Source organism: Grosmannia clavigera, assembly GCF_000143105.1.
Source record: "Grosmannia clavigera kw1407 unplaced genomic scaffold GCSC_173, whole genome shotgun sequence".
Taxonomy (NCBI): Eukaryota; Fungi; Ascomycota; class Sordariomycetes; order Ophiostomatales; family Ophiostomataceae; genus Leptographium; species Leptographium clavigerum.
The window spans coordinates 2,104,163-2,120,885 of NW_014040765.1; the positions used below are offsets into that span (position 1 = coordinate 2,104,163).

Here is a 16,723-nt window from a genome sequence, read left to right on the forward strand (position 1 = left end):
TAAGAAGCACAGTTGTTAGTATATGAATGGTACTGCGATAACACATAGTTTTCACTCGCCGAGAAGAGGACGAGGCTCTGTGTCAGGCCGATTGCCTTTGCGGCCACCTGGATTGTGCCACCAATAACAAGACCAGATACCACGACTGCAATAACGACGAAAAGCAAAATGAAGCCGAAAGCCGCAATCACCACATGGGGGAGTACTCGTAGCAAAAACTCGTCTTTCTTGGACGATTGGCCATCGCCAGATGTAACTTCTGGTTTTGCCATCCGGGCTGCCGTATGACGATAATGATGTGCTGTAGTATCGTTTGGTACATACACACGCCATATAAATACAGTCCGCAGCTGCACAATGGCTACATTGATATATAAGTGTACGAGACCAAATACCGAGATTGGCAACATTCCAGAGAGCCGATCACCGCGGTCGCTGCCTAGGGCAACGCCACATGGCTGCATCTGGAATGAAGAATATCTTCACCCCAAGCCCATTTAGCCGTCTGCAAAGAGGGCGCGATAATTGCTGTTCTAGTCAGCCATGTATCGCATCAAACATGTCAAGGAAAGTCTTCGGCCAGGACTCCATATTATTTTGTCGCATGCACATGTAGTCGGAAACCCGACATTCCGGCCAACCAGATGCTGTATTAGTGGACTGCTGGCTTGCGGACTAAGCCCATCAATTCTCGCTTCTCCACTCCAAGATGGCAAGATGCCCTTCACACGGTCCAGCTGTCGGTAAACCCACCACAACTGCTCGGGCGTCTTCTTAAAGCCACCCGAAAAGCATCTGATGCCGCCACAGTCCGTCCGCTTCACTCACCACTCCATCAGCCACTGACATGAATGGATACTTCAGCAATATCAGCGCATACACAGAATGCCGCGCCTGGTCTGCCACTACCGATCAAAAAAGCGTCCCAAACCTGTGCCACGTGTCGCGCCCGGAAGGTACGCTGTGACGGCCGGCGGTCGATGTGTTCCAACTGCGAGAGGCTCGGCTTTTCCTGTTCGTACGATGGTGGCGCAGCCGTGGCCCAGGACCTGACCAGCGCAATAACCGGTCCCGGAGGTGATTTCGGCGACGATGGCCAAGTCGTCCCGAGGCGGCGAGCACGGCAGGCTTGCCAGAACTGCCATTCGAGAAAAGCCCGTTGCAGCGGCGGCACGCCCGTATGTAACAGGTGCCAAGCTCTCGGAATCAACTGCGTTTATCGTATGGGGAAACGGTCAAGGATTAGGTCGGTGTCCGGATCAGCCACCGGTGGTGATGTGAGCGGAAATGACCTTGCAGCATCCAACTGTGGCCAATGTCGACCGCCTGGTCAACCAGAGGCAGACTCTTGTCGGCCGGGTGTTACAAGCATTGATGGCGCGGGGCAAGAGACACGTCTTCTGTCTGTCGATATCTTGGAATCCATGGCTATGAAAACGTTCGATAACTTCTTCGGTTACGTCCATCACATACCCACGTTTGCATTTTTGCACCGTGCCTCACTGATGCAGCGGTTCCATGCCGGCCTCGTCGAGAAATCTCTTCTCCTCGCTCTCGTGGGGGTAACATCGCTTATGACCGATCTTGGGCCCGGAACAAGAGATCTTGGCACGCGATGCATCACCGAAGCGGAGGCGTTGGCACTGGGTGGATTGGAAAGGCCTTCAACGCTCGCCCTGCAGACACTTGTGTTTGTCGTGCACCATCGCATCCTATCTGGCAGGTTTTCTTCTGCCTTTATGCTGCATGGAGTGGCCTCCAGATTGGCATCAGCTCTGAGACTGGAGCACGAAGACAACCGGCTCTGCTTTCTTGCCCGAGAGTCACGGAGACGGCTGATGTGGGCTCTCTATATGATTGATGTCAGCATGGCCAGCTCGCAGATCGACTCCAGTCTCTGGATGTACAAATCCGACGCCATCAGTATCCAGCTGCCCTGCAATGAGAGAAATTTCGAGTTTGATATTCCCGAATTATCGGAGCCCTTACGGCCACCAAAAACAGCAGCGAGCCAAGCCCTACCTCCGCTACCCGACAGCACCGGATTTCTTGCCCTCCATGTCCGCATCCACTTTCTGCGAGGTCGCATCCTGCAGTATACGAAAAATGCAGTGCAAAACCCCCAAGTCGACGATATCGCATCCATCCCGACGCGCTGTGCTGTGTTGGCTGGGGAGCTGGAAGCATTTGCAGCAAGACTGCCAGCCAGCTTTCGGTGGTCGGAAGCGAATGTTCGGCTTAGAACTTATTCACCGCGGCTTTGTGTATTTTTGATGACACATGTTTGGTGGGAGCAATGCTTCATTGATTTGTATCGCTTTGCACTTCCAAATTTGGAAGGAGCTTTGCCCGCACCTTACGCTGCCCAGCTTGAGGCTCAATGCCCGGACTTTGTTCAGTACTGCCGACGTCAGACGTATAAACATGCCATGGCCATGGTGGGAATTTTTCGGCTGCTGTTGGCTCTTGACAGCGGTATTCCAGTCACAGATCTGGACCTTCCAATCTGTCTACATCAATGTGCACGAATGCTGCATTACTTCCGCCAGACAGACTTCTATGAAGCTACTGCTCTCCAGCAGGAGCCAGTTATCGACAGTATCCAATTATGCGTCAGAGTTCTTGACCGCTGCATCAAAGCTCCTGCTACGCTGCGCATCGTAAGTCTCAAGTTGCCTGTTCCGCTATTCATTGCCATTTTTACTGTAAAGTAGCATAGAAGAGTGCCGCTAACGACGATTGGGCTCGAAAGCGTGAGAACCTCGGCAGTCTCATCGGCCGGGAACTTGCGCAGTTGGCGCCAAGTGTACCGGAGCACACCGGTATCACGGATGCCGAAATGGATGGCATGGTACTTGGGCTATTCCAGCCTCCCTTAGCCAGTGATGTGGTAACTCAGACAACCGAAACAGCAGGACATTGCCAAAATCAGTCAAGAGGGTACCTGCGAATGGCGCAGGTACAATCTGATCTCATTGCGACAGATTCGTCTGTTTCTTTGCGTGTTGAAAATGACATACCAGCAATAGGAGCGAAAACTACATATGAAGGTCCCGCCACATGTGCATCCGCTAGCCCTATGACCCCTGCCGTTACTGCGCCCGCAACAGGTTCTCTGCACACCGTTCTAGCCGCGCAAGGTGGTTCGCTTGACGCATTCGACCTAGATATTGATGGCTTTGGACCATGCGATTTTGCTAATTGGTTCTCTGGCGACTGGCCGACAGCAGATTTTTCAAGCTCTTGGTAAAGGAGATCTGTCGAATATATGGCTGCTGCGAAGCGATCGCATGCACCTTTTAGGGGGGGAGGGGGAAGACGAGGCAACCGGATTCGGATTCCAGGTCTTGCGAGCCCTGTCAGCTCGGGAGACAATCGAGACGATTACCTGATATGTACGATACATGCTCCGGAAAGTTGTCGTCAGGAAAGCAACACGGCTCTTTCCTTTACTAGTACGCTGTCGCCGCCACCGTTGACGTCAGCCTGAGCAGCGACTAAGTTCTGTATAGCTTCATACGCATATCTCGGCTTTTGCTCACAGTGAAACCATCATACTCAAGGACGTGTCCCAGGCCCGAAAGCTGCAGACCATAATGTAGCTGTAAGGATAACTCGCCAATCAGTCGAACGAAGACGAGGCGAGCAAGTTTGGCACACAAGGAGCGACCGAAGGGACATCGACTGTATGGTTAAATACCGCTGTGGCTGTGACGCTGACTGGAACCAAGATGCATTTCGCAGCTGGACTCCGCCGCCGCTGGCAGCTGTATTGTTTTGTGTATCATCTCTAAGCCTAGATCGCAGGTGCCTAGATGATGTTGGTGTGATTATGCGATGGGAACCAGTATTGCTTATGAAGTATGCAGTAGCACATGTGAAATAGTACGGAAACCTCGAATCTATTCTGCAAATATCTATGCGGTGTCAAAGGTCCTCCACAGCCCAGCCAGCCCAAAATAACAGTTGCTTATTTTTCCATATACGACAAGTCGGGCAGGCCGTACACAATCCGTTGTATCAGATCCTCGTTGCTTCGGAAGCTTTCGTCGTTTGATAGTTGTGGCGAACATGCCACCCCGGCTGGCTTGTCGGTGGAAATCGCGTTTGCGAAGACATTCTCCCGGCCAAATCCAAAAAAATAGCTGTCTCGCTTGCTGAGAGAAATAGCTGGGTCGTTGATGGGTGATCCAATTCGTTTGATTTCTGATCCTCTGGTAGATAGCATGCTGTTTTCTCCACCGACATCTTGCCAGTATTCGATTCTGCTTGAAACTGGTGGCAAAGCACCCTCAAGGACGGCTTCACCGGTATCTTCAACAGGGGAGACCATTTCCCCCCACTCGTCTTCTTCTCTGGCGCTTGGGATATCCTGGTTTCCACTGCATTGGCTTGGCACAGTCTCAGACACATCGTTCCCGGCGTTCTGAGACGGAGCTCCAGCTATGACGCTAATCGAAGCGTCAGCCATATACGAGCAATTCTTGGGGGATTCGCCACGATTAACAGCCTCGTGAACTGTGGGGAAGCCCGTAGCTGCTCCTTGCTTTTCTGAGGGGCACATGTGGCTGCTAGACTCGGCAACAGGAGACATATGGAGGTGATCACCGATCGAAGAGAACGCGACAGATGATCTCGGAGATGTTGGCGAGACTCTTTTGAAAACGTCGTTCAGCGCAACCGGCTCTGTTGTCGAGTCCCATCCAAACAAGTTGCCTCTTGTTCCACTGAGCCCAAGAACCGGCTTTCCTGTAAACGAATCCTCTTCCATCCATCTCCGTACAATTTTGACCGTCTCGGAACGAACAACTGATCCCTGCCACGATACGGTGCGGTAATTGCCCTCATCCTCCATTCCAGCTTTTCTAGCACTTCCCTTACGTGATATCCGATACCACGTCTTCCGCTCTCCGATGGTCGAAAAACTATCCGTGATAACGTGGTCGAATACACGCCAGTCCCAAGTGTCGGATTCTTTTATGCTAGTTTCTCTTTCCCGTGGACTAGCTTGTTCGGAACCAAACAGACAATTAACCTTTTCCTGATCTATAACGAAGCATATTGACCCGTGATCGTCTACTGTACTAGCACCAGGCCCTGTAGGACTTTCAGCGCTCGTAATGCAATTCGCAGTCGCCGAGATATAACATTCGGGAACACTTTCGGCAGTAGAAGAGATGCTATCACCGTCCGGTAACAAGCGTTCTTTGTAGCATGAGTCAAGTGCAACTGAAGCCAGTTGACCTGAAGCTGTCACAGCCTCCCCAGTCCTCTCATCGGTCGTTTCCTTAAGATATTGCTTGTTTGTTTCTGGTGGGAAAACGTCCTGCAGCTGACTGAGCTTTTCGAAATTCGGAAGTGCCTTTGTTTCCAGCAATAGAACCTGCTCAAAATTTGAGGGGGTTGTATCCGCATCTGTGCCTCTCTGATTTTCGATCTTAAGGTTATCAATAGAAGACCTTGATCGCCCTTGCTCTCCGCTTTCGGTATCGCATCGTGCCGTGACTTCATGCTTGGGGAGCGAGTTTTCTCCAACAGCCCCAGTATTATCTAGGTTCAAGCTAGGCTCGTTGCCATCGTTTGGAGGCCCCCCATCATGGATTTTTTCTGTTGTGAAGTGATCCGTTGGAACTTCAATTATGACATGCTCATCATCGTTGGCGACCGGTCGTTCAGGGAGCCTCGCATCTCCGGACTCAGATAAAGGTTCTACTGTCTGATGAAACCCATCATTGGCCGAGTTTAAGTTCCCGTCCTGATGATCAGTTGCCGGGTCTGAGACGAATGTATCACAAGTCGAACGCAGCTCAGCGTTCGAGTGCACAGATATCGTTGTGGTAGCAGGTGCAGAGCTCTTTGAAACAGACAAATTATCGGGTGGAAGCTCTTGGTTTACTGGAGAGGAAAGGGGAGTGGCTACAGAGCCATCAGCAACTGCCCAGTCTCCAAACCCGTCCTCTTCGTCGGCCCAGGGGGATTGTGCCGGCAGCGACAGTATGCTATCTCCGGCTTTCAAAGGCAGATTAATCTTGAATGGCAACAGAGCGTTCGCCGATAGGAAAGAACCCTCGGTGCTTCGGTCGGTGGATGTCCATGGCGAGCCCCAAGGATCATCCATCACGATTGGCGGCGAGCATACTTGAAATTAGAGTGTTGTGAAAGAGTTTCAATTCGACAATGCTGCGACTTCGAGTAGAAGCTAGCTGCACATCATAATCGCTTAAAGAAAATGCTGCACAACTGAATTGTCGTGGTCATAAATCGGTTAGCCGGAATGCTCGGGGTTTGTTAATCCGGCAAGTCATATCCGTATTATTAATGCGAATCTTCGATTACGCCATAATGCAGAAGAGTATTATGCATATACAAAAAGATTGCTGCCCCCACCAAATATCGCTGCAATTAGAATATTAACACATTAAAGCCAACCTACTGCTATCAGGCGTCGAGTTACAGCCACAGGCGCAATGCACAATGTCTCTCTCTAGAGTCAAGCATATTGTTTTGGTTCGCCACATGCCCTTCTACTATGACCACATGTCTCTGAACTGCCCACTGACGGTGTCTTTCACGTACATGATAGATTTTGTCAGGCAAAGGTGGCGTGGGCAAATCGTCAGTCACGACGCAGCTGGCTCTGTCTCTTTCTCTTGCTGGTTATTCTGTTGGCGTTCTTGATGTCGATCTCACTGGACCTTCCATGCCGCGCATGTTTGGAATAGAAGGCGCCAAAGTTACCCAAACTGCTGGAGGCTGGCTGCCGGTTCTCGTGCACGAGGCAAATCCTTCCAAGGGTGTTGGTTCATTGCGCGCTATCAGCCTGGGCTTCCTCCTTCCAAAAAGAGGCGATGCAGTGGTCTGGAGAGGCCCAAAGAAGACAGCCATGGTACGGCAGTTTTTGAGTGATGTCTTCTGGGGCGAAACAGACTACCTGTTGATTGATACCCCCCCTGGAACGAGCGACGAGCATATCTCCCTCGCGGAGACCCTTTTGCTCAGTACAACACCGGGACAGGTGGCCGGAGCTGTAGTCGTCACAACGCCTCAGGCCGTGGCGACAGCAGATGTGCGGAAGGAGCTGAACTTTTGCGCAAAGACGGGCCTGCATATCCTGGGCGTGGTAGAAAACATGAGCGGATTTGTCTGCCCCAACTGCTCAGAATGTACCGACATATTCATGAGTGGAGGCGGAAAGACGATGGCAGATGATTTTCGGGTACCGTTTCTCGGAAACGTGCCCATTGATCCGCAGTTTCTCATGCTCGTAGAGTCTGGACGGGTGCCACAGTACCCAGCAGGGACAGAAGTGCTCGGAACGGACTTTTCATCCGGCGAAACTCATGAGGCCGGAAACGTCAGCGAGAATGGTGGTCAAGCCAGTGAGTCCGGAGCATTGGTGTATAGCTACCAATCCTGTTCTCTGTCGCCCATCTTCAAGCAGATCGCGACAGAAGTGGTAGCGGCAGCGTTAGTAGGCGCAAGAAGGCAATCTCGATGAACGCGCAATAGTGGAACCTTTCCCCGCTCTACTGCCACCCCCAAAGTTCACCGCCTAGGGGCAATAAATATCCGCACCCCCCCCCCCCCCCCCCACTTGAAAAATCTCTATGCGCACAGTATATCCTTTTCCTAGTGCTATGTGGGTGTATACCAAGATTCGCATTTTTTACTTATAATCCCCCCCCCCTCTCGACTGTTTGACAAAATCTACTCTCCCAGTTCTGACTGCAGACTACACCCCAACCACAAAATTTTGCACATGAATTGAGATAAACTAGGGCTGACGGGGGGCTACCGAAAAGCTAGCCAGCAAACGGGACAATATCAAAACTGTCTTCGACGCGCGATATGCGCACAACTTTCAAGGAATTGTGCCTCTCTTCTCTGGTCTCCTTGATGCTTGCCACCACATAACAGTGTCGTTGTTCTATTCTTACGCCCTATCAATCCATGAGCTTCTCGGATCTGCTACGCTTTCTTTCCAAGCCCGCAAGGCAAGCTATTACTGATGTCTCCAGCTTAACTTCTGTGTCGGGCAACTAACCGTTGTATTTTGTCAAACAGACCTCGATAACATTGATTAAGATTATCCGACGCATATCCCCAACTCCCAGCTTCCATCCCACTCCGGCTCCCAAAGCGATACTTGACTCCGGGTATCGGCCGCTTCATCATACCGTACCTCTCAAAGCAGTCAACATTCCTTCCTCGCAGGTGTTCACTCTTCCCCTCTCCGCTCGACCTCCATAACGTCCCTTGGGAAGACGTTTTGCCTACCTTGAAACACTGTAGCTGGCTCCGCCAGCAGCTACACCAACCCACCGTCCTGTGGGCCTACTCTCTCAAGCGAACATCTGCAGCGTTCGTTTGAGTGGCAGCTAGCGCTCCGCGGAAGCATACTCTCCAGTCCGCCTCCAGAGTACGATTCAGCGCATTTCTCAGTTGCCGTCAAGAGATGGTGAACCTCGGGATCCCCAATGAATACACGTTTTCGCCGTCACTGGCAACGCCACATTTAACTATCAATCACAATGTTGTGGACGACTTGGACTCCAGCAACGCCTTTGAAGGTACTTACTCATACTTGGTCATAAGCCTTCTGTTTATCGAACATGTATGACAAAATGCTAACACGGAGTTTTCCTCTAACCAGGCCCCGAGAAGCTACTGGAAGTCTGGTTCGCTCCGAGCCCGTCTGCCTTGCCACATGGCGTGAAGGAATATGGGCTCAAGTCTATATTGTCCGACAACTGGGTTGGCATGCTGGACCTGGTGAACTGCAAAATTTTGTCTGTGATCCATTCCGATACGGTCGATGCATATCTTCTATCCGAGTCCAGCATGTTCGTTTTTCCACACAAAATCATTCTCAAAACGTGTGGGACAACCACGCTGCTGCTTGGCCTTCACCGGGCTTGCTTCGCATCGCAGCCGTCGAAGCTGGATTTGCATTTCACAATGCGCCGTCTCTCGACGATATCCGAGCCGCAGCCACTCCTTACCGTGTTTTTTATAGCCGCAAGAACTTCCTGTTTCCCGACAAGCAGCAGGGGCCTCATCGAAGCTGGAAGCAAGAAGTCAAATATCTAGACGACATGTTCGTGGGTGGCAGTGCCTACATGGTGGGAAAGATGAACGGTGACCATTGGTATCTTTATATCACCTCACCGAAAACGAATAAGCTTTCGTCCCAGCCACCTGAAGGGGAGAATATCGCGAATGGGTCGAGTCAGTCCAACAAGATTCCTACCGGCATCTTCGAATATCCTGACGACGGAGACACCGAAGTAGACGACGAAACATTGGAAATTTTGATGACCGATCTTGACCCGGAAAACGCAAAGCAGTTTTATCTCTCGCATGCCGGTGCTGTTGCCCGAGACAGCTTTTCTTTCAAACCCTGTCAAACCCGGTTGTCTTCGGCGGATGGTGTTCGCAGACTATCGGACGGGTCTATCAGTGCATCTGGAATGGACGATATTTTTGATGTTGAGGATCTTCATGATACTGGTGGCACGCTCACGCCTACGAGCGAGCAGGAGAATGTCGATATCGAAACTACGGAAGGACATGCGCTGGGTACTGTGGTATCCGATAGCTGTGGTCTGTCTGGTGTCTATCCTTCGTCTGTCTACCCAGATGCTCGCATTGATGCGTACATGTTCGCACCCTGCGGCTTTTCCGCGAACGGTGTCATACCTGCACCAGTGCAAAGCAAGCAGGCGAGCGACAACGGCGGCAATTCACCGAGCCGGGCAAACCATTATTTCACGGTGCATGTGACGCCGGAGCCCAACTGCTCCTTTGCCTCATTTGAGACAAATGTTCCCGGGGGGCAGAACGGAAGGCAGACGGCCGACATTGTCAAGCACGTCGTTGATATTTTCCGTCCGGGCCGGTTCAGTGTCACGCTGTTCGAAGCTAAACACATAGCCAAAGATCAGTACTTCCTGGCCGATGACAGCAGCCGACAGGGTCGCACAACGGTCGGCAAACCTCGCTTGGAGCGCATCCCGGGCTACCGCCGTATTGACCGTATCGTGCACGACTTTGAAGACTATGATCTGATTTTCCGGTTCTATGAGCGAGAAGATTGGGTTGGCGATGGTGAGGCGAGAGTTGGCGAAAACTAAACGCCTTGTTCCTGGTAACGGAATAGTTGACTGCCACTTCAACTTTTATCTACTTTGTCAGTCTCTACATACCATCTGTTTGCTTCATTTTCATCACTGGATTCTGTAGCGTCGGTTTCCGACCTGCCTGTCGATACTGTACAACACCTACAGATCACGTCTTACTCTCTTCTATACTTTCACTCATAGTCGTATATTTCTGTGTCTCTTGTCACACACCCAATTTGCAATTTGCACGATAGACATTCATATCATGATTAGCTTAAAAGTTTAATCAATGGCTGCTGTTCAGTGCAATCAACGCGGCAGCTGTCGTCTCGTTGTCATCGTCGTCGTCGTTGTAATAGGCTGCATACTGAACTTCTGCGGCATGAAAGGCCGCCTGCCTCGTAGCAAGAGCAACTCATTTATACGTCAGACTGTAATAATAAGACTTTTTTATAAGCATGCCTTACGAGTCGTAGGTTACGACTCGCTCGCGCTGTACTGCTTAGAGTGCTGGTCAGCTTGTGGCTCAGTCGTCTTATACTGAAATTAACGTACTCGGAGTAGCAGTTGCTGGTGCTAATGCAACGTTGAATATTAGCAAAAATGATATAAATTTTAAATAAAGGGGTTGTAAATTTACTGCGGCCGTTGCTCTTGCGAGATGAAAATCTCGCTCAGTCCACTTTGGTAACTTTTTAGTCAATCACTTTTATAAAAGCTGTTGTAAGAACCTACAGTCACCCTCTCGCTTGTGTTTTGCATATAAAATCAGCCTTTGCCATACTTACACAGTCTAGCTAGACAAACTTACACGTGACTGTTCGCTGCGCCTCTTAACGACAGGGTAGAACATCAGGATTGAGATAAATCTACCTATTCTACCCAGCAGGTTCTAAAGAGGTTAGTGCAGATACAAAACAACCGAAGGTCATGGTTAAGCTTACGACAAATCGCCGCACCTTTCATTTATACGCCGCGTCGTTGTTGCCCATCCTTTGTAATTATCAGCATGCGCCAAAGACCTAATACGCTAAATGTAGGACGGGATTTCTGTTCACTTATTAGACAGCCTGGACGGTAACTTTGTGTCGTAGATTGCACAGGTTTAAAAGTCTTCAGCTCCCTGTGTACACGTCTTTGTCCCGGAAGTCCTCGGCATGGCTACTGCAGGTGTGTACGGAACTGCTGTGAACAAAACAAAAAAAAAGATGGGAAGAGAGATGGTAAAGTCGAGCAACGAAGTAAACTGGGGCGTAGGAGGAACAGTGGTAACTAAGTCCTCCATTTCATTACTATTGCCTTACCCACCAGTCCAGCTGCTTCTCAGGGCTGAATCAAGATGTGACTCAGTCCGCAGGTCTGCGTACAGTACCACGATCTAAAAAATTATACAAGCCGCCAAGGAATCTGCTTTGGTCTCCATACTGCATCTAACGGAGTCCCTTGTCTGCTGCACCAACCCGGAGAGTGAAAAATGGTGTTTTTACTTATTAGTAACTGCCTCTGAGTTGCATTGGACGCGTTTCAAGCACTACGAAGCTCCAGTGTCTAAACCATTCTTCCCACCCACCCTGCAAAGAACCGTCGCTGTCGAAAATCATCTCACGCAACATCCGGGAGCCGCACGGCAATATCGCCAGACTGTGTGATATATCTAACCCAAGGCAAGGACGGGTATTGAAGCTACAGAAGATGGAAAAATTGCGAGTTCAAGTTAATTATGCTCCAGCGATGTAACGCGTATGAAAGGGGACAAAGGGGTGGACTAGAATTGAACATACCTTTGGCTCTGTTATTTTGAGATAACGAACTTGAATACCGCTGGTTGTGAAATACGGTATCTCGAACTTGACTTGTATAGGCCGTTTTGCCCCCTTCCCAGGGGCACCAACGCCACCCATACTTCCACCAAAGCCACCAGTCATACCGCCACCGTGCTCGTCGTCACCTCGTACACTCGGCAAGCCCAGCTCGGCTCGCATCAAAAATTCCTTGTTGCCGCCAAACTGTTTGATTTTCCACACTATTGCGCTCTGTTCCGGAGCGTAGTGGACCGTGCCAATATTTGTTCGGAACCGTGGCGAGTCGGCATCGTCTGGGACGGGAACAATGATTTCCACGTTATTCGCCGTGCTTCGCCGTTTGAACTGGGCTTTTGCCTTTAACATGTACTCTATGCGGCTGCCACTGTGGGATTCCACAACACACTCTACCCAGATGAGTGGCTTGACCTGTGTGTTAAGGCGGTATGACATGAGCTCGAATTCGCCATCGGGTGGTATAAACGATATTGTGCGATCGTTTTCGAATCGCGACAGGCGGACACATTGATGAAACTTGACGTCTTCCATTTCAATGGCCTTGCCGCGAGTTGTCCTCCCCGTAGTCTCGAACATGACTTTGTCATTCAGACCAAGACGCAATTCAGGCATGCCGGACAAATAGCATTTCATCTTGATAGACCCGAGGATCTCAGATCTCAAGACATTTCCGTTGGCTGACACTAGGAGATTAAGCGACTCAATGACATCTAGGAAAACCTCGTTTTTCCTATATCTGATGCCTTCAGAGCGCCAGGAAACAGCATTTGTCACAGCAATGGGTGGCCTGGCCTGTATTTCAAGCTTGTGTGACTCTTGCGTGATGTACTCCTGGAGAATTTTGGATTCCGTTGTCTGCGGATATCCAAAATCCATCATCTCATCTAATAGCTCGTAGATGATAACGAAGTTGTCACGAATGGACTCTTCTTCTAGAGCCTTGAAGTATTCGGTGAAGACGTCGACAATTTTATGAAGGAAAAGTAGGATCTCAGCGGCGTTTGTGTTCCGCTTTGTGAGGGCGAGGAGATAGAGATTGTTATGTCGTATGTAGAGGTACTATATTGTGAGAAGGCTGTTAACAGTCTAGACGCCGATTAGACGGCAGGCAGTGGCTTGCGAACATTAACACCCTCGTGGGAGAAGCAAGGTGGCACAGCGGACGACTCTTCTTCGGCCTCACTAAGAAGGATGGGGAACTTCTCGACAGCTGACATTGGGATGTCCCCGCGATAGTTTCGGGCAAGAAGGGTCTGCAGATGAAAAGTAAGCTTAGAAGAGGCACACGAGCATGGAAACCATGAGCAATATGCAGGGGAGCCTACCTTGCCCTTCAAGTCGAGAAAGAAGACGGCGGAAGCCATTGCGCCTCTCGTCGTTGCTGTAGTCGTAGCAGGGAGGGGCACTGAGTACAAGTGGGTGATATTGGTCCAGAAAGTTCCCACGAAGTGAGAAGCTCGATATAATGGGCAAGCGAGCCTTTCAGAGCTAGAAAGGGGAAGACGGCGACTCGTGGAGATCCGCGTGCAGTGTCCTTGCATCCCATGAATTGAACGTTGTTGTCCACTGTTGATTCAACCAAGCTTACAGTGGGGTTCGCACGGACCATGCACGGGGATGGAATAACGTATCGGAGCCAGAGCGCACGTGCTGCGATTGTGCACCATAAAAGAAACTACAATTATTTTATCTTTACTATTTCCCTCTTTCTTCCTCACGCGCCTTCTTAGACAGTGCAGACCGACCTTTCGCGAAGCAAATGGAACCAGCATTCTGCAGGTATTCAAACCGCATCGCCGTGGACGAGTCTGCGATTCATTGGCGCGAAGAAGAAGGAAAACATTTCTGCTGGTTCCATAAGAGCTGCCCTTGCATTTTATGCGATCGTCCTTGTGGCATCGCTCCTATTGCTTAGGCGGCGTCAGAGGAGCCAGACATCTTAATACTATTATACGTACTCCGTGGTGTAGACAATTAGAGCGTATATTACCTGATTGCCTCTGACAAGGAAGTGGGCTCGTACTTCATTTGGCAAGAGGCGTACTTCGTAGGGTTTTTTTTTTCTTCTTTCTATTTTCCTTTTCCCTTTTTACATTTATATTTATTTTTGCTGAGGATAAAATTCTCTGTTCGGGCGGCACGAATACTGACATGTGACAGGCAGAAGCGCTTTACTGAAAGAAGTCAGGTTTCGCGTCGGTCATCGCATGTGCTTTGGCGTTTGCTTAGCGGCGGGGCTGCCACCAACTTGGGTCTGCCTGCCGAGGATGGGCTGGTTGTATGTAAGAACGTTGTCGTGATGCAGATGCAAATGCGTTCTGGTCCGGTATTGATAAGGTTTCGGCAACTTCTTGCATATGAAGACCACTGCTGGTGAGCCCTGCTCAGACCGGCCTTAATAGAGGCGCTTTTATAACGAGCATGAACTGCTATGTCTTGCCTAGAGTAGAGTACGGAGTATTATCAGAACGTGCTGGGCATCCTGGCCAGCCACGTGTTTCACGTGCAAAAGTCAAAAGCCAAAAATGCCTAAAAGGGGGGAAGGCGCTACCTTCGCCCCTCTTCGTTATCTGTTTGCTGGCGGATTTTCCACTGTCATGTTCTATAACCTCGCCATAGACTGAATAGCAGACTCAGACGCAGCCGCTTGGACATACCTTTGATGGCTATGCCCCCGAAGTAGCCATCACGGTTGTGCGATTGGCAGCATCCTCTCCCGGACCAAAAGCTCCCGCAAAAACATATTGCTGTTATAAAATTGGCGACACTTTCGATGACAAAAAGTTGCCCAAGAGAACTCACTGCACCGTTGAGCAACCCAATATCTCCAGTGGCCCTCTGACAATTAAGCCGATGTCTTCGAATAGGTCTTCATTCGACTCGACTTCAAGAGAGTCGGACGCCCTGTTTCGCCCTGGCCAACAACCAAGCAACGCACTACCTCGCTCTACGAGTCCGGTAGAAGTCGAACACGTGCATTTCCCTCCCATTTCTACAGTGGTGGCATCGGCGGCTGTTTCTTCGCCTTCTCCAGCACATGACAATAAGGCGCCTCTGCACTCTGCACCTCATCAGCAAATCAGCCATTGGCCAAGCGTCAATCCACTAGCCGCCTACTACACTCCTGGATACGTCCAGGCGGTCGAATATCCCTTGAAGACAGATGCCGATGCCAGCAGCACCAGCACGGGCACGGCAGGTGGAATGTCTCCTGAATATCATATCGATGGGAGGGCTAGCAGTGTGAGCCTCGACGACCCGGATGTTCGGCTCGCGGCTGAGGCATTGGGAGATCTTCGAGCAGGTATACGGCTTTTGCTTGCCTTTTTCCCCCCTGCTCACCGTAGTTTTCGTCTTTATGACTGATGGTCCTGACTGATTTAGACTTTGTATCCTCTCCCCCACATGCTGCAATGACCTCCTCGCGGCTATCGCAAACTTCGGAACCTATACTTTCCCTTCTAACGACTTCACATCCCTTTCTGGCAAAAACGATCGAAGGTACCACTTCGGCATATAATAGCTCCAAAAACTTCTCGCCCAGATTTAAATCGAGTGTTGAGTATGTCGAAGGTTATTTGACACCGATTGGAAATACCCTGGGCTCGGTCAGCCGAGTGACTGGCGTCGAGAATGGAGTCCGGTGGTTTCTGAAGGGTGGTCGACGGCACCTGCGCTCTGGGCCGTCAGACCTTGAAACTGGCAGTAATAACCATCACAAGAGGCGGAGATTAGACCTGGATTCAAACGCAAAGAGAACAATACCTGCGCCGTGGAGGGGCCCGCACACAGACATGTTAATTCAGTTTGAAGGCAAGACCGACGTGGATGGATTCGGCTTCACCAAAGAGCGAAGGCCCTCTTTAAGTACCGTTGAAACACCACCAGCCTACGACGAGCAAACTTCGCCAGCATACACCGAGTTTGCAGAATGCCCACGGCCGTTGGAATCAGATCATGATGGAACAGGCCAACGGCAACGTACATTTCCGCCTGCAGCCTGGCAGTCTCGTTTGATCATGTCGACGTCTGGTCTAAGCATCGCTATGAGCGAGGAAAGTCTGCGCAGTTTGAAATACTGCCTCCATTGGTTGCGATGGGCCAACGACCGCATTGGGAACACAATAAATACATTAAAGTCGACGCTGGAGCAGTTTGAATCAGAGGAAGCGAGCAGACTGGAGAGGGTGAGTGGCGACCGGGCGTCGAACGACCACACACATGCACCGAGCCCAGTTGAAGCTGGTACGGGACAATCGGAGCGAAGCGAACTGGCTGCAAGAATCACTGCGCTGAGAGGTGACGTTCTTCAAACTCTCCGGGGGGTCATCGACACCGTCTCAAAGTACGCGGGTGGTGCACTTCCAGACAACGCAAGAGATCTTGTCCGTCGCCATCTGACGAGCCTCCCCCAACGCTTCCGTCTAGCCAACCATACAGATGCAATGGCATCCGAGGGAGAGGATGCAGCGAGTGACAATGAGCTCAAAGAGAACGCCCAACGAGTTCTGGTGCTGGCCAGAGAAGGATTGGATATGATGGCACAAGTCAGCGGCGTGCTGGATGGGACTATCGTCAGCGCCAAGGAATGGTGCGAACGGTTAGGGAAAAAGAAGCGAGAAGAGCGCGGTCATTTGATAGCGAAGGATTCGATCTCGGGGCCTATGAGTGGCAAAACTGTTGGCGCAGTTGATGTTGTAATGAAGTAGAGCAACCGTACTCCTCAGTTCTTATTTCGAGAGGGAGGAGATGTGTTCGGCTGGGATGGAATGAGCATGAGAC

The 16,723-nt window shown here is 50.6% G+C and overlaps 6 protein-coding genes across 6 annotated transcripts; 4 read left to right on the plus strand and 2 right to left on the minus strand.

Moving 5' to 3' along the window:
* Positions 1-1,424: 1,424 nt before the first annotated feature.
* On the plus strand, positions 1,425-3,501 carry CMQ_7648 (nitrate assimilation regulatory protein; the record flags this gene model as incomplete). The annotated part of the gene is made up of 3 exons (XM_014314653.1): positions 1,425-2,660; positions 2,753-2,851; positions 3,457-3,501. 3 exons carry the CDS (start codon positions 1,425-1,427, stop codon positions 3,499-3,501), a joined length of 1,380 nt encoding a protein of 459 aa, XP_014170128.1.
* Positions 3,502-3,970: 469 nt separating this feature from the next.
* Positions 3,971-4,855, minus strand: CMQ_7331 (uncharacterized protein; the record flags this gene model as incomplete). The annotated part of the gene is made up of 1 exon (XM_014314336.1): positions 3,971-4,855. One exon carries the CDS (start codon positions 4,853-4,855, stop codon positions 3,971-3,973), a length of 885 nt encoding a protein of 294 aa, XP_014169811.1.
* A 1,619-nt stretch (positions 4,856-6,474) lies between these two features.
* On the plus strand, positions 6,475-7,509 carry CMQ_7748 (nucleotide-binding protein; the record flags this gene model as incomplete). Its single annotated transcript, XM_014314753.1, has 3 exons — positions 6,475-6,507; positions 6,584-7,379; positions 7,442-7,509. The coding sequence occupies 3 exons, from the start codon at positions 6,475-6,477 to the stop codon at positions 7,507-7,509; spliced, it is 897 nt and encodes a 298-aa protein (XP_014170228.1).
* Positions 7,510-8,455: 946 nt separating this feature from the next.
* Positions 8,456-10,133, plus strand: CMQ_7439 (s-adenosylmethionine decarboxylase proenzyme; the record flags this gene model as incomplete). The annotated part of the gene is made up of 3 exons (XM_014314444.1): positions 8,456-8,570; positions 8,654-8,843; positions 9,017-10,133. The coding sequence occupies 3 exons, from the start codon at positions 8,456-8,458 to the stop codon at positions 10,131-10,133; spliced, it is 1,422 nt and encodes a 473-aa protein (XP_014169919.1).
* A 1,590-nt stretch (positions 10,134-11,723) lies between these two features.
* Positions 11,724-13,305, minus strand: CMQ_7498 (ap-1 adaptor complex subunit; the record flags this gene model as incomplete). Its single annotated transcript, XM_014314503.1, has 4 exons — positions 11,724-11,804; positions 11,903-13,000; positions 13,066-13,194; positions 13,267-13,305. 4 exons carry the CDS (start codon positions 13,303-13,305, stop codon positions 11,724-11,726), a joined length of 1,347 nt encoding a protein of 448 aa, XP_014169978.1.
* Positions 13,306-14,794: 1,489 nt separating this feature from the next.
* On the plus strand, positions 14,795-16,650 carry CMQ_7512 (ccg-8-like clock controled protein; the record flags this gene model as incomplete). Its single annotated transcript, XM_014314517.1, has 2 exons — positions 14,795-15,245; positions 15,443-16,650. 2 exons carry the CDS (start codon positions 14,795-14,797, stop codon positions 16,648-16,650), a joined length of 1,659 nt encoding a protein of 552 aa, XP_014169992.1.
* Between the last annotated feature and the right edge of the window lie 73 nt (positions 16,651-16,723).